Here is a 20,550-nt window from a genome sequence, read left to right as displayed (position 1 = left end):
CTTAGTCTGACCCCGTAAACTTCGGGTCTAATGGAAAAAAAATGATAACCATTACAACACTGAGAACGACCTTGTAGTAATTGCTCTGTCGATCTTATAAGAGTAGGTCGCGAACTAGAACCGAGATATTTAATGTAACTTAGAGTATTCCAATTTTTAAATTTTGGAGAATATATTACACAGAAGATGGCTGTTCAAGCACTGACGACGTTGGAATTCATAATTACGCATTAATCGCAACTTGAACTGTGTTACCGACTTAGCCGAGTGGCTTACGTCACAGATTAGAAATACGCGAGACACTGAATCGAATTCTTGATCTTCCGTTTCATTTAATTTACCATACTTTAGTTTATTTTCTTTTAAGTATACTATTATTATTATTATTATTATTATTATTATTATTATTATTATTATTATTATTAATACTACTGTTATTGTTAGATCTCGGACATTTAGGCTTTCGAAATAGATGATAAAAAGATTAAAATATGCTCTAAAATACTATTTTTATGCATTATATCATTTTATGCTCGACCATGCCGGAATGTAGTAATTATACACCTGGTAGCAGACCTTTAATGCATGTCATTAAGGTACACCTACTCATTAAAGGTCAGGTCTTTCAGCCAATGACGACTAAGGTTACAACTGTTCAGCCAATGGCAGGTCAGCTTTCTACCGTTATAAAACCGCAAGTATCGATTATTCTCGGATATGCAATCGAAAGAGAATTAGCGAAAAGTCACGGAGGCTGGAAATCCAATACTGTCGCAGAAGGTTATGTTCTGTTACTATAATAATTAGCGTTAATTGTAAATAATATTCAAATAAACTCAATTTGCCATCTCGTTTTTCAATGTCTAATTTAATTTCAGTGTTATCTCTGTAGGTTCTTATGGCCTAGCAAGGTCAATGTGAACATCTGTTCCTCGGAAAAAATCAATACTTTCGCGTCTGCGCACATCTCACAACATACGGGACATTCGTCAAGGTCAGATACAAAGAAAATTAATAATATCAAGTTAGAAATATGGTCGAGCATAAAAAGTCGTATGAGACTCGCCTATAATGGTAATTAAGAAGCTCGTATGAAAATTATGAAACTCGCTTGCGCTCGTTTCATAAATATCCATACTCGCTTCTTAATTACCTTCATTATAGGCTCGTTGCATAATGTACTATTAATAATAAAAATACATCGATATTAACCTATTTAGATGTAACCTAATATTACAATCTTAACAGAATGAAGAACATTAATACACGAAACAAATATTAACAAATTTAATTGCATAGGAGAGGCTTTGTTTATTGCATCTAAAGTAAATTAACGTTCCGTTAATTGATACTACATTTTCATTTTTTTCCTGTAAAGAACAGTTTGAATTTTCCAACTCTTTTTTCGCTTTTAGTAGTTAGCATAGCGGTACATAATTATTTACTTTTTAATTTTCAGGTGTGAAATTTTGTCGTTCACCTGAAAGAATAATCTTGTATGCTTAAAAAGATATGTGTGCAAACTTATAATTTATGTACATTTGGTATGCTTATTTTCTCTCGCAAATCTTCATCCTGTCCATTCAGAACATCTGATATTCGACATAGAACAAAATTGCAAAGTCATTATATTTTCAGTACAATATTCCATTTATCGCCAACTTTTTCACTAACCATTCCTGTTGCAATTTTAAGTTTAGTTTCTGCTTTGTAGAGAAATTGCTTCTAGAAAGGATTTTCCATTTATGCAAATCTGACTTTCAGGTAGTATAAGGGAAAAATTGTGACAGTGTCGTGTATAGTTCCTGGGGTAACTCAGTCAGTACAGCATTCGTGCGCTAATCGAAGGATCCCGGGATCGATACCCGGCCTCGGAACAATTTTTCCTTGAAATTATTCAAACCTGCTTTACAGGGAGCTACTACCTGAAAGCCAGATTTGTATAATATATTCGTTACTGGAGGTACGTTAACAGAAAGTCACAATTTAAGTCACTCAGAATTGTGTGCACTCAAAGTTGGGTTCTGACGTCTTGTCAGCCCATTTGAATTGTGTGGATATAAGGGAAAAAGTGTGACGGTTTCGTGTATAGTTCCTGGGGTAGCTCAGTCGGTAGAGCATTCGTGCGCTAATCGAAGGGTCCCGGAATCGATAGAATCGATACCTGGCCTCAGAACAATTTTTCCTTGAAATTATTCAAACCTGCTTTACAGGGAGCTACTACCTGAAAGCCAGATTTGCATAATATATTCGTTACTGGAGGTGCGTTAACAGAAAGTCACAATTTAAGTCACACAGAATTGTGTGCACTCAAAGTTAGGTTCTGGCGTCTTATCAGCCCATTAGAGTTGTGTGGATATAAGGGAAAAATTGTGACGGTGTCGTGTATAGTTTCTAGGATAGCTCAGCCGGTAGAGCATTCGTGGGCTAAGCGAAGGGTCTCGGGACCGATACCCGGCCCCGGAACAATTTTTCCTTTAAATTTTTCAGATTTTCCATTTGCTTCAAGTACAAAAAGAAAAAATTATAATGTAAACAATATCCCTCTGTGGACAGGTATTCTGCAACAGTTTTTTTCACAGCTGTGGCACATTCAGCACTGTTGCTGGCAATTCATTCATTACAATATAGCTGCCTTTTCCAAATGTTAGGCAAAAGCCACTGCGTCAGTCCAGGCACCCCAGTGCGTGACTAATGTTTGTAGCGGAAGACTGATTGAAGGAAGGCCTTATCAAAACATTGATATCCTGCATTGAGATTTACGAAATACTTTCTTCACCTACCGCCTACACTCATGGACAAGTTTGCACCGAGAGCGACAGGGGACAGCAGTGACCTCTATTCGTGGTCGAAGGCAACAATCTGTTCCCCAGGCCAAACACACTTGCGGAGTGTAATGTTACTATAGTCCCGTCGCTCGTATTTCCGGCAGCCAATCACTTTGCAGGTCAGCTACATTTAAACGTGTGCTTCTTGAAATTCGCTGATGATGATTTTATGAATTTCCTAAGGCTCGATAAATACTTAATATATTCGCCCGCCATTTTGGCTCTTTCGTTGGCGTACGCAGAAAGCACACGAGGACATTATTTGCCGCTCTATTATTTGCTGAATTACAGTGCGTTTGATTTATTATTATAGGAGCTACGACATGATAATGTTTAACGATGTGGCAAACAGATTCTTCTTCTGGTAGCTCGGCAACGAAAGAACAAAATGACGAACGATACTACCTACCTAGACTTTATAGATCAGGGTGTGCCGGAGTGGTATGAATTGGTAGCAGGATTCATATTATCTAAGTAGGTGGAGGAGCAACATTACCGATTTATGAAAAATTCTGTTGTGATGTATACGAACTGTTAACATATTCCATATCACTTTTTCGTTGGAATGTGCCTATGTTATATTTAGCCTATTATTCGAAGATAGATCTGTGATATACTATATTTCTAAGAAATGATTACATTGACTGTTACACTTTTACTACGTCACACTACTTTTGACCAATAAAACGGTACGAAAGGACGTCTTTCAACCAATCATGGCTGCTTATCGCACAATTTATGGCGTCCCTAGCATTTGTTTATTTTTATCACTACCCTAGCATTTGTTTCTTTGTTTTCCAACATTTCAAACTGCATTGGTCTGGACGTCAAAAAAAAAAAAAGAAAAAAAAAAAAGAAAATTACAAACCACTCCAGTCGATGCACAGCACTTTCAAATATGACTCGCATTGGCATTCAAGAACAAGAATTAATAAAGATCACTGGTCATAGCTATGCATCTTCCCAGAAATCCTATTTACAAATAAATGAAAAGCACCATTCGGAAATCCTGAATAAGTTGAGGAATACACCATGTACATCAACGAGTTCCACGTCCTTTACGCACACGTCCAATATAACATCAACTGAACCACCAACCACTAAAACATTCAAATTTGAAAGTGTACTTTCAATAATTGTTCCTTTTAAAATTATTAATGTTTATTTTTTATTTCAACATCGTTAATTAAAACTTTTCTTGTTTAGTTCACAATGCCTAATTAAAATTTTTGTAACACTTGTTTATTATAGGTTATGTTATAGCTTCTGCTATATGATATTATGAATAGTCACGTATCAGAGATTGTTTAATAGCAAGATTTATTGAAAATCATCTGTTAAGTGACGTTGATTACTGGGATCCGGATAATTGAAGTGGAATGCAACTTTTTAATAAAAATGAAACTGAATCAACAAAGCCTTCTTGACTAGTAACCGTAGTTCAATGAAGATTCCATAGTTGGCACAACTGATAACAAGAAAACAGCTAAACATAACACACTACTGCCATCTAGCGTAATATTTGTAACGTTGAGATGGTACAATAATACATTTGAAGACAGTTGTATTTTCGTAAGTCAATATTTTATTGTGTTGGAGTACTCCGTTACTTCTAATCTTCATATACTTTCTTCTAATCGTGTAAATAGTCAATTAAATCCCACTCGAGTTTTGATTTTCACTAGATAAATTAAAACCTGTAGTGAGATTACTGTTGATAAACTAATTGAGCAAACACAATTACGCTTCTGTTTCACAATTATTTATTGACACATCTAAATCAAGCCTCAACGTGTGTCACTACGCAATGACAATGTGTTTGCGTCTGTTCCTGTAGTGTATTCTGTCCGCTTGAAATATATATAACATCTCTAAATTTCTGTTAATTAAGTAAATATAACGAACATGCATGGATTATTTGGAGAGACTTAAATACAGTTCGATTATTTAGTCCTGATAGTCGCCGGCGATCTGCGCCTGGGTCGGGCGAGTCCATTAAGTTACGCCAAGGGATGTTCAGGTTAGTCTGTTGCCTGCAGTCAGAGCGATCGGATGTCTCGCATGCGGTATAGCGTTGTGTTTCCAGTACAGTTGAGCTGTACTGCATTCCTTAGCGACCACTCGCCCTTATCTCTACTCCGGAACTCTCCCCACTCCTCCTATTACTTCCCCTCTTTCGCGTCGCTGAGCTGTCAGGACTAAATAATCGGCTGTACTTGCTTTGCTACTTCTATAAGATAGATACACTAAAATTTCTTGTCTTCCATGAATGGTAAATCGAACGAAAGAAAGTGAACTTTGTAAGAGAGATTAGTATTTATCCCGAGAAAGTTTTATGATATCTACACGTGATATTTAAGTTCAGTAGAGGCTCAGAGTGTTTTCAATAAGTCTAAAATAAGGGGAAATGCAACAGAAGCTGCACCCCAGGTGCACAGGTGAGAGTCATTGAAACTTTTTAAGGCGTTATTCTTCCTGTGATGACTGATGAGTTTAAGAGATTAAAGGAAAATATTTTGTTCGAACATTTAAAAACACAAATTAATTATATTTTATAGGGTAGACCAGGGTAATAGTAAACACTTTGCACTGATTTAAAATATATTTCAACATTACACAGCCCTCAGTAACGGTAAGCATGACAAAGAAACATTGTGTTATTTTTAGATCTTTCTTTTCCCTGAAAATGGGTTTAAAATAATAAGATTGACTTTTTTCATCTTTTAATTGCTAGTTTACATTTACCCCACCTGTTTTACATTTACCCCTTTGAGATGGGGTAATTGTAAACACCAATTTTCGCACGGACTATCAGACACTGAACATTTTTTCTTCCTTTTCAGAAGAAAGAGCTGTACTTCTTCCAACTCCAATTTTGGTAACTGGTGCATTTCGTCCCTTTAACCTATGACATATGGCGGATATAGGAATTCCGCACCTCTCCTGAGCTTCACGATAACTGTAGTTACTATTTTTCACATCTGTGACAACCCTCTCTAAATCCTCTACAGTGTAGTTGGGTGGGAGTCTCTTTCTAATACAATTTCTTGGCATTTTGATTATTGAAAAATACGAAATGTAACCATAGTAAAACATATTTACAATTACCCCCAAGCAAATCAAACTATGGGGAAAATGTAAACACGTCATAATTTAATGAACTGAGGTTATGGGAGATCTCAAAATCATTGTAATAAATGTTAACTACTCTACATTACTGATAAAAACAACATATTCTTAAAAAAAAATAGCAATGTACGTTTACTTACAATGCCAAAAATGAAGGTGTAGCAAAATTCTTTCTCAACTTTTTTTTTGTAGACTCTTACAAAACATTCGTTCACAACTAAGCAGTTACTCCTATTTGGCGCCAAACTGCTTTGTAGGTTAGCCAACATGTTAATTTAAATATTCCCCGAATTAAAATTTTTATTTTGACAGTTTTGTATTTCTCACAGAATTTGTTTACAATTACTCCCTCATCTACCCTACATAAAATGAAAATATAAGATTTATGAAAAACTCTTGACGCGATAGGCAAAAACTAATTTTATATTCGTAATCAGCTCGGAAAAGTTGACAAGAAACACTGTTTAGTTTATAGTCAGCAAAACCCATGCTGACAGGTGTAATTTGTCCTTGAGGTATAGCTATGCTCCTCATACTTCTTCATGGTCTGTAAAGCGATATCTCTATTTTTTTTATAGCTTTAGATAATAAACGATTAGGGAATGCACGAAAATTTTACTTGAAGCAAGTAAAGAGATAGGTTTGGAAGTAAATCCCGAAAAGACAAAGTATATGATTATGTCTCGTGACGAGAATATTGTACGAAATGGAAATATAAAATTTGGAAATTTATCTTTTGAAGAGGTGGAGAAGTTCAAATATCTGGGAGCAACAGTAATAAATATAAATGATACTCGGGAGGAAATTAAACCCAGAATAAATATAGGAAATGCCTGTTATTATTCGGTTGAGAAGCTTTTATCATGCAGTCTGCTGTCAAAAAATCTGTTAGAATTTATAAAATAGTTATATTGCCGGTTGTTCTGTATGGTTGTGAAACTTGGACTCTCGCTTTGAGAGAGGAACAGAGATTAAGGGTGTTTGAGAATAAGGTGCTTAGGAAAATATTTGGGGCTAAGAGGGATGAAGTTACAGGAGAATGGAGAAAGTTACACAACACAGAACTGCACGCATTGTATTCTTCACAGACATAATTAGGAACATTAAATCCAAACGTTTGAGATGGGCAGGGCATGTAGTACGTATGGGCGAATCCAGAAATGCATATAGTGTGTTCGTTGGGAGGCCGGAGGGAAAAAGACCTTTAGGGAGGCCGAGACGTAGATGGGAAGATAATATTAAAATGTATTTGAGGGAGGTGGGATATGATGATAGAGAATGGATTAATCTTGCTGAGGATAGGGACGGATGGCGGGCTTATGTGAGGGGGGCAATGAACCTCCGGGTTCCTTAAAACCCAGTACGTACGTACGTTTTAGTTTTAGATAATGAAATTTTAATAAAACCTGCTACGTTATGAATTTTATGAACATTACTAATTTTTGTAATTAGCCTCCACTCCGAACTACCAACAAAAGGCTATTATCATAGATCCGACTATACTCATGGAGAGAGATCTAAACCAAGCTCATCAGGTTGATCATGAAAAGAGGGCCATTTATGAACCTTATATTCTCTACCTTAGTGCCAAGTATAACATCCCTCTCTTCAATTGGTCAGTGACAGGTTTAGTTTTTGGTGCTTGGAGTTCTTTACCAAATTTACATATAATTTTTTAAAACAATTATCTTCATCATCTTTTGAAATTCAAAAAATCATCTCGCAAATTCTTAAAGATTCCCTGCAGATTATACAATTACATTTATACTACTCAGAAGGCCTTAATTAAGGATATGCTAATTTTAAATAAAATATTTTATTTATAAGTATAATTTTAAAGTCATCTTCTGAGATTTTATTTTATAATTGATAATCAGTGGTGCTTAATTATTAAATTGTATTTTTATAACAATACTCATATTTAATTAAATATATTATATGCTATTAATTTCCGGATCCTCGTGGTCATCCTTAATTAAGGCCTGACGATTTATTTCTCTCTCTCTAAGTAAAAAGCAATATCATTTTCGGACTATTAAGAAATTACATGTGGTTTATTCTGTGCATATAATACGAAAACTTTTTCAAAGAACTTTAATTTTAGTGATACGTGTATTTGAGACAAGTTTCCTTGAAACTAACAGACCTCTATATCTGTGTGAACTGTATGAAAGAAACTACGTGGAATGTCAATACATCGCTTATTGTCAACTGAAAAGTTGCTAGAAAGTTCTTACAGGATTCTTATGTAGGGGGGAAAGAAGTGCCGTAATGTTTACAATGCCTCTTGAGCGAGTATCCTTGCCTCTTTCAGCCAATATTGAAGTGGATGATAGCATGGCGTAGGGACACTTGTGTTTCCAGACTTTGCATTAATGCTATTTACTTTATCCTTAAATTCCAACCTCAAATGTAATTGGAAATTTTATTTCTTGGTACAAACTACGTCTTGTGAATGACCATCCATAAGCCGCCCACAAAGATTCAGAACTTGCTGAGACCAGTTAAGGACGACCTTGGTCTTAGGACACCTGGTGTCTACAAAATATCTTGTGAATGTGGGAAATGCTACATCGGGCAGACGGGACGCACCATTATGGAACGCTACAAGGAACATCAACGCAGCATAAGACTGTATTACCCGATAAGTCTGCAGTAGCCCAACACAGTCTAGAAACGGGTCACAAGATAGATTTCGGCGCCACCACCATCTTGGACAAGACATCAGGTTACTGGGACTTGGTCATCAAGGAATCCATCGAAATCCAGCTAGATGGCAATAATTTTAACAGAGACGGGGGTCTACAGCTGAGTACAGCATGGAAACCTGCCATCAATACGCTTAGACCACCAGCACACGGCAGACAGTCGAGACCAGCAACTACCTCCTGATTGGCTACCGCTTCCACCAATCAGAATGCGCCTGGCGATCGGGACTAGGAACTAACTCCTGATTGGCCTGCAGCGGGAAGTCCTACTATTACATATATACCGGCTAGACATGCTGGGTACCTCGATCTAAAGTTAGCGAATTGCATGTCGAGGAACCAATGGAGGCATGGGATGCTTACCCTGCCTGCCATTTTAAACATCATTCATTCTTTCTTCGTCCCCTTTCATTCGTTCGTTCGTTCCCACATCACTTCATCCCTGAAGAAGATGGCAGAGCTAGCCATCGAAAGCTTGGAAGCAAATCTCCAACTCACCTGGCTGAGAACCCGAGAAGAGTTATTCTACGTCTTGTGACATTAAAAATCTTCTTAATTCCACTCATTCTATTCTGCTGTAATATAAACTATATCATTTCTGACAGTTTTTCTTTAATTTATTTGAACATAACGAATGTTTCTTGTCATGTTAAATATTTTGAAACATCAGGTCGAGAAGTAGTTTTCTCATGACAAAAACACGAGTTAAAATAGTTAAATGAAATTTCCGGACAATATTATTAGTAGAAATAACATTTGGCTAGATTATTCCATCTCGAATAACCGGATCCATTATATACGTAATGTCTATTTTGGTGTTACATTTTGTTGTTTCATTTAGACGTAGAAGATAATATAAAAGAAGACCTTGGTCTGTTGAAATAACAGCTCTCAGGTAATTACTTGACAGTAGCCTTAGAAATTATAATTAAGTTAGACAACGATGATACTATGTCATTTTATCCTGAACTCGATACATATTTATTGATAGTCGCTTTATTTATTTTTGTGTTTGTTGGTGATTATTGTTGTTGTTTAGTCAACGTCTGAAGACAGGTCTGAACCTCACAAGTGATACCAAGAAGGCACCACTTACGAGGCAACTAGGCCAGGAGATAATGGCGTAGGGTGCCCAGTTCCTTCCCCCCTCTAGTGTATACGTCGCCGACTAGCTACATGTTACACTAGTCAGACTTCAGATGCATACAAACAATTCTTCTTCCTCTGACACATATCGTCAAGTGAGATGTACTGCCTGATAATAATGTACATATCAGCCAGAATCTCAATAGGAGAAATGGTGATTATTAATAGAGGCATATACAGAGTGGAAGGTAATCTTTTACAATCCTTCACACACATAACAGATCATGTCATTTGGGAACGTTTTGACAAATAATATTTTTTCATACGACCAATAGTTTTTGTTATGTTTCAAGAAAACGAATGTTGCAATATTGCAACGTTGTAGACAGTAGCTGTGTTTACTTCGCGAGATCATTGCACCCCAGCATAGTAAGTGCGCTGCAGGGGTTTTGGGAGGATGTACACATTTTGTAAACAAAAACATCTGTTGAGAATGCAGTCAAATCAAAATTTATGTAATCGTAACATGTTAATTACATGAACTATGTTATTCGTTATCTATGATGAAACGTTCGTTATTGTATCCTTTCATCACTAAATTTAGTGCGAACAAACACGTAATTTCCGTTACATTTTAAGGCAATTTCATCAATAATACAGTAGAATGAAAAATGATGCATAAAACAAAATTAATCCTTTAAATACAGTATGATTTTACATTGAGAATCACACAGTTGATGTCCAACTCAATTACAATACACGTACACCTAGCTCGGCCACATGTTTTGCGTACGTAAGAAACAGTGTTGCCAGCTTGTCACAGCCTTGTTCCCATGCAATATGTACACGACTATTAACGCGATTTATTCGAAATGTGTGTTATTTTCCATCCAAATACTACTGTAACATGGTCATACATAGCTTACTCTATCATCGTACATGAGATAAAATCTAATTTTTGAGCAGGATTGTAAAAGGTTACCTTCCACCCTGTATAACCTCGTAGTTGATACAGCGTCGTTAAATAACCAAGTAAAATAATAGAGGCATATATCTGCGTATGTTTTGAAGATTTTGTGTTCCAAATCTCGCTGGTATTTTTTTTTTCTTAATAACTTTTCCCTCGAAAACAGATACCGGTACATAGACTAATGTAAAAAAAGACCTTGTGCTCGTGGGAATGTAACAGTTGCGCGTAATTGTGAAAACTGTCGCTGTAGCATGATAATGAAAATATGTAGGCCTACTATCAGCAGTAAAATCATAAGTGTTGATAGTTTAAAATTGAAATTAAATTATCTGTGAAAACTATTTTGCACGTATGAAATTCAGCCATATAGTTTCTGAATCCTACTGCACGAGTGCATTGAAATATTTTTCCTGTGAAATTAGAGATTATAAATATGTATCAACTTCCTGCAGACATGAAGTTCATGAGAAAACATGTGTGGCCATAATAGAATTTCATAACACGTTATTGTGAAAAGGTTTTATTTATTTATATTTGAAAATAATAATTTTATTTTGAACGAATTTTCGATAAAACTTACTGCATGGATTGTTCACTTCTTCTCTAGCTACCATCGCCACTTTTCTCTTTCTCCTACCTGAAATGATAGCTTTCCTTCTCGAGCACCCACTCTCGTATGATCTCGGGTATCCCTGGATATCGCACGTTCGCCTAAGTTGACTCCCGCAACAATCTGTGACTGCATCCCATGAAGGGCTAAGATCCACCAACCAGTTGCTGGCCTCACGTTCACGTGCTCGAGCAGAGATGAACGACTATCCAACCAGATTGTGTAGTTAGTACAATGATCCCCCAGCCGACTGAAGTTTTACCCTCATTTATTTCTTTTAGTGTTTGTAGTTTCATTTATTCTTACTATATTTTCACTGGAGAGAACACTCAGCAAAAAACTCAGAATAGAAATATTGGAGACCTGCGTAACTCCTGTGCTGTTGTATGGGTGCCAGACATGGTCTCTCACTGCCAAACTTCGTAACAACCTCCAAATATGTCGAAGGAAAATGCTGAGAAGGATACTAGGCTTATCACCAGACATCGGATTCTAGGGCAAATGCCTATTTTGTTTCTTTAGGAGAAAAGTAAAAATAATTATTAATATTTGTGTTTCATGGAAATTTAAAGGTATTCAAAGAGTTCTATAGTGCCCTAAAATGCCCTAAAACGGTTATTAGAGCCTAATTTGTTAATATTCGCCTAAAAATGCCTAACTCACTGTAAAGTTTCGCATTTTACTCTTACTTTTTATAATTTATACATGCATTCACTGCGAAATTTAAGGCATTTAAAAAGTGGAAAGTTTGCTTCACACCGGCCATGAAACCATTGATAAAGGAAACAAAATGTTTTGAATCTCACGACACTCGCAATAGATTTCACCGAATTTAACATGTTTGGAGGCATAAATGCCGACAAAGAACCAACCTTAGTTTTGAAGCAGGCAACAATCACAACATGTGCTGCTACCGATTCAGAGATATACTATACTATAAAAATGACTGTTTTCGGTCTGAAACCGATTAGCTGTACTGCCCTTCAGAGTGTCATAAAATCACAATTTTTGGAGAAAGAGTGTTTTTGAAATATTTATGAAAAGTCGTAAAACTGCGAATTAGTAGGGTAAACCGTTACAAAATATTTAAAAGAATGGCCCTCCTAGTGTTAACACTACCAGGAAATGCAACAATAAGTGGAACTTTGTATTTTTGTCCAATTGAATCTCAATAACAACGGTTCATTTGAATGCTCGTTAACAGTTGCTCTTTCCCTCACCTTATTTTTTGTGTTGAGAAGTTTTGAGCGGTAGGACGTTTTCCTGTGAAGTTTAACGCGATAATGCCGAAAAATATAAGTGCAAAATCTACATTGATCCGGCAATGGCTAACAGAATATTCAGAATTCACTTATGATGGAAAAATAATATTCTGCAAGATTTGTAGCAAACAGGTATGTAACAATAGTTGAAATATATAAATTCTATTAATTTTAATGAGTAGGCCTATAATATTTATACATTGACTGAGCTATCCTGAGGTATAATTCTCTTTAAGACCACTACACTTTAACCTTTTAAATTCCGATAGTTAAAGTATTTGCAGGTCATTAAAATTTTGATTGTTCGAACCCACTAACTTTGTGATAGAAATACGGCAATACAACAATTAGGATTTTATTTTAATTCAGTTTACTTTACATTTTTAGATTTCGCAAGAAAAGAAGTGCCACTTAAAGCAGCATGTGCAAGGAGCGGCTCATAAGGCCAAAGCTCAGCAGAAAAATCAACTGCAACAAACTTTGTTAACACAGCCTACTTCATCCAATCTCAGCAGCAATTTCTATGCTGATTTAACCAGAGCGTTTGTTGCTGCTAACATTCCCTGGAATGCAATTGAAAATCCGGTTTTAAGACAGTTTTTACAAAAATACTGCAAACAAAATATCCCATCTGAGTCGACCCTAAGAAAAAATTACTTAGACAGAATATACAATGAAACTTTAGCTTCCATTCGGGAGGATATAGGTGATTCTTACATATGGGTCTCTGTGGATGAAACCTCAGATCCTATGAATAGGTATATAGCAAATATGGTAGTAGGAAAACTTAGTCCTGCTGGACCTTCGATTCCACACCTCGTATGTGTTAAGGAACTTTCGAAAGTGAATAGCCAAGCCATTGCTTATTTTGTAAATAAAGACCTACAGTCTTTATACTCAGGTAATATAGACGATTCTAAAGTTCTGTTGTTTTGTAGTGATGCTGCCTCATACATGGTTGCTGCAGCTCCACTTCTTAAAACATTTTATCCTAACCTCACGCATGTAACCTGTCTAGCACATGGCCTTCACAGGGTTTCTGAAACAATCCGGAATGAATTTCCTCTTGTCAATTCGTTTATTTCTAACACAAAAAAATGTTTTTGTAAAGCCCCATCCAGGATTTCAATATTCAGAGAGAACTTTCCAGATATCCCATTCCTACCTCAGCCGGTTGTTACACGATGGGGAACCTGGATTCAGTCAGTGGTGTATTATTCTAAGTATTTTAAAGAAGTGGTCACAGTTATTGATAAATTACCTGAAACTGATAGTGCAGCGTGTGTGAAAGCAGTGAAAGATTGTCTGAATGACTCACGAGTGAAAAACGATATTGGCTACATAACATCAAACTTTTCTTTCATACCTGCAAGCATTGAACAATTAGAACGTGAAAAACAATCTCTTTGTAGCCAAATAGCAATAGTAAAGGAAGCTCAAGTGAACATACATTCTGCTTTGGGCGAAACTGGGAAAAAAGTTAAAAATAAGTGGGACAACGTATTAAATAAGAATGTAGGATTTTCATTGTTGGAAAAAGTATCAAGAGTGATATCGGGGGAAAGTGTAAATGTTCCAGTAAGTATTGATGTTTCTATTGTACCTAATTTAAAATTTGCGCCTCTCACATCAGTTTCAATTGAAAGAAGTTTTTCTGCTTTCAAAATGATTCTCAGTGACAAAAGGCAAAGGTTAACTGTGGAGAATTTAGAAAAAATTCTGGTGGTGTACTGTGCAGATAATTATAATAAAGTCTGAGCATGGAACTGAATTTCAATAACTTAAAATGAGTAATCTTGATATCAATAATCATTATTTCATTAGTTTCAATATATTAAATTTGTGCAGCTCTGTTTATAAATATAATATAGTATTCTTTTTTAATGTTTAAACATACTTTTTTGTGCGTATTTTAGTGTATATCTAAAAATTTCAGTGAAAGAAATAAGTATGATACCTTGATGTGCCTAAAATGCCTATTTTCATTAAAATAGAGCCTAATTTTACAAATTTTGAGCTTATTTTAGGCGCCTAAAACTGCAATTTTTAGTGCCTAAAAATCCGATGTCTACTTATCACTGAGGGACAGAGTTCCAAACGAAGTGCTACAAAAGTTGTCAACAATTGAAGATACAGCATTGCAAGCCACCAACACCAAATGGAAGGGGGCAGGCCATGTTGCAAGACTTAGAGACGGAAGATGGACGCAGAAAGTCACACTATGGGATCCCCGCATTGGCAAGAGATCACGCGGAAGACCAAGAAGAAGATGGGCCGACCTCTTCAGTGAACGTGTAGGAAGCCATTGGTCAACCAGAGCGAGAAATAGGGAAGATTGGAAAAACCTAAGAAGACAAATGAACAGCGACTAAAACCAGTGCGACAGAAACAAGCGAACAATATCAAAACAGTGCAGAATGTGAACCATGTGAACAATTCCAAGCATCTATTACGCGGAGTAGCTCACCGCTCCCTCTATAGCTCTCCTTCTATATGACAAGACCTTTGTCCTTAACGGGACATTTTTAGGCTAATTATTTCGTTTCATATTTTCACGTCAAATCTTGCCATGTTCGCTTAGCGCTTCATACTAGCCGCCAATAACTTCGAGAGCAATAATCGAATCGAAAGCAAAGATGAGAGGAATAGGAAGCTCCTTGAAATGAAATAAGCCAAGAATAAAAATAAAAAAATAAATAATAATAATAATAATAATAATAATAATAATAATAATAATAATAATAATGAAGGCCATACGGCCTTCTCTATGGTGTCAGATATTAGTTTTTAGCATCATGCTTTTGAGATTTTCAGAGTAGAACAATTCTCATTGGTCATTTCAGTATCAATAAGCTTGTTCATTGGCTAAGAGACGTTCGCGTGAAGTTATCAATGTGTACAATACTATAATTCTCAACATAATAAAGGAATAGAACTGTAGCAAAAAGCGTAAAACGCACAATCAGAAGTTTTATGTCAGCTTCGTGATTTTTTTAAGAATGTTCAGCGCCCAGTCTTTCTTATGTTAGAATATATGATAATAATTAGCATATACATAAGATTAATTATAGACTATTTCCGAACGGAAGAGCGTCAGAAGCAGTTTGCTTTGTCTGTTAATCTAATTTGTGAGTAATGCCCATGGCTTACCACCCCACTGCATTTCCAGAGCTTCATAATTCCTGTCGGACGTCTTCTCTGAGTTACTGGTCAATGTCACACTTGCATTTCCTTCTGTCACACCTCAGTCGCATTTAGCCATTTAGTGTTCTGTTCTTTGCATTCACATAATGGCTTTGGTATATTTTCTTCTCGCAGTCTATGTCAGCATAACCTCTAACACACTGTTTTATACGTAACATTCTTGTTTTTCTTTCGATGAGTTTCAGTCAATAGCTCAATAAGAGTTACATCGTTTCTTTTGACCGATATAGGTTACTGATTAAATTGCAAATTTTTTTAATATTTACTATTTATCTTGCTTGACTAGTTTCGAAGTCTTGTGCTTCATTGTCCACTAGCTAGTGGAAACTAGTAGACAATGAAGCACAAGACTTTGAAATTAATCAAGCAAGGTAAATACTAAATATTAACACGGTAAAGAAGTTTGCAATTTAATCAGTGATATTGTATAAGTGCTAAAAGTGTAGGGGAGAGTTGGGTAGTATCGGACATCGGGTAATATCGGACAGTGCGTTTCTTTCATCTACCAGAGATGGTAGTACCTGAATGACGTGGTTACGTAACTGTATGCGACATCATAGAAACGTAACCATGTAATTCAGGTACTATCATCTGGTTGTAGATGAAAGAAACTCACTGTCCGATATTACCCGATGTCCGATACTACCCAACTCTCCCCGATATAGAAAAATGAAGAACCAATATACAGTAGGTTGTTTCGTCATCTGTCCGAAGACAGGTCTGAACCTCACAAGAAGGCAACTAGGCCAGGAGATAATGGGATAGGGTGGCCAGTTCCTTTCTCCCTCCATTGCATACATAGCCGACTACGTTACATATTCCATATATATTACACTAATCAGACCTCAGATGCATACAAATAATATTGTTCTTCCTCTGACACATATCTTCAAATGAGATGTTCTGCCTGAAAATAGATATGCAGATACAGAAATAAAATTTGGAGTTCCCACACTGCACATATGCAGTAAACAAGAGCCCCTGTATACAGGGTGTTTCCGAGCGAATGTTACTAACTTTCAGGGATGATGTGGAAGGACACATGTATCAATTTGACATAAGGAACCCTGGTCCGGAAATGACCGAGTCGAAAGTTATAAGCAAAAATAATTGTGTGGAAATGAAATAATTTTATTCCTGTGTACACCTTATTTATGTGTATTTATCTGTACATCTTACACATACTGTATTCATCTGACGTTGTTTACGTTGTCTACTTACAGTATTCCATTCAGTGCGCTGTCTGAGGGATGGGGACAGGAATCTACACTAAAGCAATGCAGGTAGCGTAATGTGTAACGGACATGGTCGAACCTGATATGGACATCTGTAGACAGCAGTGTATGTGTACAAGTTGCAGTGTCCAGTCGATCAGTCCTAGTGAAATGGAGGAGTACACGAGAGCTGAATATGTAGACATTATTTTCGAATACGGATGAGCCAATGGGAACAGTAGACAAGCTCATAGATTGTAGCGGGTACAAGTAGCCTACCCACGTAGGAGACATCCGGCCCATACCATCTTTCCACAACTGTTCCAAAGATTAAGAGAAGGAGGGCACGTGGTGCCAAATTACAATTTCATTCCTATACAACTATTTTTGCTTATAACTTTCGACTCAGTCATTTCCGGACCAGGGTTCCTTATCTCAAATTGATACATACAGTATGCCCTTCCCCAGCATCCCTGAAAGTTAGTAATACCAGCCCGGAAACACCCTGTATATGATACTTGTGGACAGTAGTGTGAAATTGTTGCCTTCATACAGGTGGACTCCCGTCAAGACTCGCTCCAAATTTTAATTCCATATCTGTACATATCACCCAGTACCTCAATCAGAGGGAACAATATAGGGCACTGTATTCTATGGTTATTTTCGTTTCCGCTACCGGCATTCCGCCGTTGTTCCATTAAGCATGATCATGGATGGGCAACTCGTGCTCCCAAAGTGATAAAAAACCTTGAAAGAGAGGAAGACAAACGGAGCCAGCCGCAGCAGTCACAAGTTGTTTGTATAGGGACATCATTTTATTTTTACTAACATTTTTAATATTAACTTGGCTATACCTTCAGAGAACCGGAAAAACCGTTCGCTACCCCCTTCCACAACTGGAGTTCGATGATACTGGCGTAAAACACAAACAAACCACTTTACTAGGTATAGAAGGGAAGAAAAGTACTTCATCAATTTACGTAAACTAGGAAATATCGCGATTTTGAATTCGATAATTTTCATTAGGTTTTTATTTAATCAAAATGCAGTACTGTATTAAGGGGAGCAGATACTGCCTATCTCGACAATGTTAAAATCACAGAATTCAGGTACGCGTAGCTCTGAAACCATTGAACATAGAGATTTGAAATTTTTACATGTTATATTTATAACCTTTTTCTATGTATTGGAATAATTTCATTAAGTACATTCAATTCCTATAATTGATAAATTTTTTTTATTGTGACCTAATTTTTTTTTTAAATTTTAATCACATGTTATTTTTTTGAGATCACAATTTTAAAGATACAATAATACATTTTGTTTTAAAAAATAGAATGTTGTAAAAATTGTTTTTCTATCTCAAGTAGTTTCTGAGCTATGCGTACCTGAATTTTGTGATTTTAACATTGTCGAGATAGGCAGTACCTGCTCCCCTTAAGAATAAGTGTTTTTACTCACGAACTGAGCTGTCCATGCGAACGTATTCATTATGCACTGTACATTATACTGTCTACAGCGCATTAGCGTACAATATAGGGAATGAAGTTCAATTGAAAAATAATCATAATATGGATATTTAAACACATTTTTGAAAATGGTAGCCGTTCATTTCGATAGCCTACAGGCTTCAGTTCTTTTGTGCATATTATCGCATATAGACTATTGCATCTAATTCCAATTACCAGTTTCGTCCTTCGTACTAGTAACTCATGTTAAAATAATTCTGTACCTACTCTATAAAAGAGTACCTTATGTACTGTAAATTCATTCTTCACTTCTGCCCGACCCGCACAGATAAAATTACTCAGACATGTTATCTACTGCCCGTTCAAGTGGTTATGCCGCAGGATCGTAGAAAGGAGGGAAATCACGTGACAGTTAATTACTTAACGAGGCCCTTTTATTTAAGTTATTTTAAACAGTTGTATAATATTACGTAAACGTCCAATTCCTAACAGAAATTAATGTTTTCAGAAAAGAGCTAAGACAGGCCTGGTTTTACAGAGGGCAGTGCAGAAGCTGGTGGGGGAAATCGGGATGCGACGTAGGCAAACGGACAGTACCTTTGCGAAAATATGATTCAATATTAAAAAGTTATTTCGTCACTGGAAAACGCGAACATATTTCTGGAACGTACTGTACGCAGTAACTCAGTGCTGTTTACTATAAGCGGCCTTGATTCTGTCTGGAGAACAGTTGAAACTCCATTAGTAGAAGGGGGAGAGTGAAGTACATTCAAAAACTCAGGTACAATAAAAATTGAAGTAAAAATAAAATGATATCCCTGTAATTTCGCTGCAAAAGCCGCGGTGCGCTCTGGCGGCTCATGCAGGTGATCGTGATATCTATTCAATGATTTGAATTTCAGAATGACGCATGGTACAATCATTATAGTAATTTTAGACAGACTATACCTGAACACATAACAAAATTATATTATTTTCTAGCTTTGTAAATTAGTTTAGTACTGGAAACACAAACTGAATAGAACCTTTTCAAGATACAACAAATATAGCTGCAACACTTATTTATTATTACACTATTTGTTAATATTTCTTATTATATGTCTTATTTGAAACGTAGAACGCTAGAATTTACAAGTTTTTATACATTATAGAGTATTCCTCTGTTCTCAGAAAAGTAATAGTCTGTATCGCAAACAATCACAAATTCAAGGAAGTATTTTTTACATGTCACGGCAGATGAAATAAGCTTACTTCTGAGCTCTTTCTTTACTTCGAGAGCTTTTATACTTCTTTCTTGTATTAAACTCTGCCTCAAGCACATAAGGTATATATGGAAGCAAAGAGTATATTTGGAAATACTGACTTAGGCAACATTACGAACAGTTCGATTCCTGATTTTGCTGGAATCTGAGTGGCGTGCTGTTCTGTAGATTTATTAATTCAGACTATAAATTTTCATCATTTTCTATCGACGTAAGACAATAAGATTTCAGAAAAATTTCGATTCCTTGTCAATTGTCACTGTTTCTCCAAACTTAGCAGTGAATTCTGCTGTAGGTCTTGAATTAGGGTCTCACATTTGATAAGAAGATTTTCTTATCACTCTTCAAGATAGTTTATAGTCAAAGAAAGTGAAGTTGTCTTTGTTCGACATGATACTGCCACATTTAAAATTTATCCATAAATGTTCTTAGCTAGTCGATTAGGCTATATGTCTTGCAATTCTGTAACTCGCACGCACAACTTGCTAATGATATTTGATATCCCATTTTTACCTTTAGTTGTTCTAAAGCAGATGGAGACAGTATTGCTTTACTAAAACCTTCACTGTTTATTTGTAACATAAAATGTCATGCATAAGAAAGTGTAATAGAATAAAAGCTTTACCTCTCTTCTTAATTAAAAAATTCTCTTTTTACTCGTAACTGAAGGGAAATGATCTGGAAATTATATTGTTTTTCACTTAAAACGAGCCGCCACTTACTGCAGACGCGATCGAACTTGTATCTTGAAAGAACCGCACACAGACAGTACAGCTAGTACAGAATCCGTTCTCCCTGCACTGAGATT

The 20,550-nt window shown here is 36.2% G+C and overlaps 1 protein-coding gene across 7 annotated transcripts in view; it reads left to right on the top strand.

Annotated features, from left to right (window-relative positions):
• cyc (basic helix-loop-helix ARNT-like protein cyc) overlaps positions 1–20,550 on the top strand; it is a 542,159-nt gene that overhangs the window by 350,221 nt on the left and 171,388 nt on the right. For 2 of the 7 annotated variants that reach the window (XM_069828072.1, XM_069828071.1), the window contains one exon: positions 17,021–17,080. The exons of the other annotated variants lie outside the window; for them this stretch is intronic. In XM_069828072.1, the coding sequence (XP_069684173.1) occupies positions 17,021–17,080 (60 nt within the window). The remainder of the gene's footprint in view (positions 1–17,020; positions 17,081–20,550) is intronic. 7 annotated transcript variants of the gene reach the window in all.

The sequence above is a fragment of the Periplaneta americana genome, chromosome 6 (assembly GCF_040183065.1).
Source record: "Periplaneta americana isolate PAMFEO1 chromosome 6, P.americana_PAMFEO1_priV1, whole genome shotgun sequence".
Lineage (NCBI taxonomy): Eukaryota > Metazoa > Arthropoda > Insecta > Blattodea > Blattidae > Periplaneta > Periplaneta americana.
The sequence above is the reverse complement of the archived record's forward strand: the minus strand, read 5'-3'. Positions and strand labels throughout refer to the sequence as shown.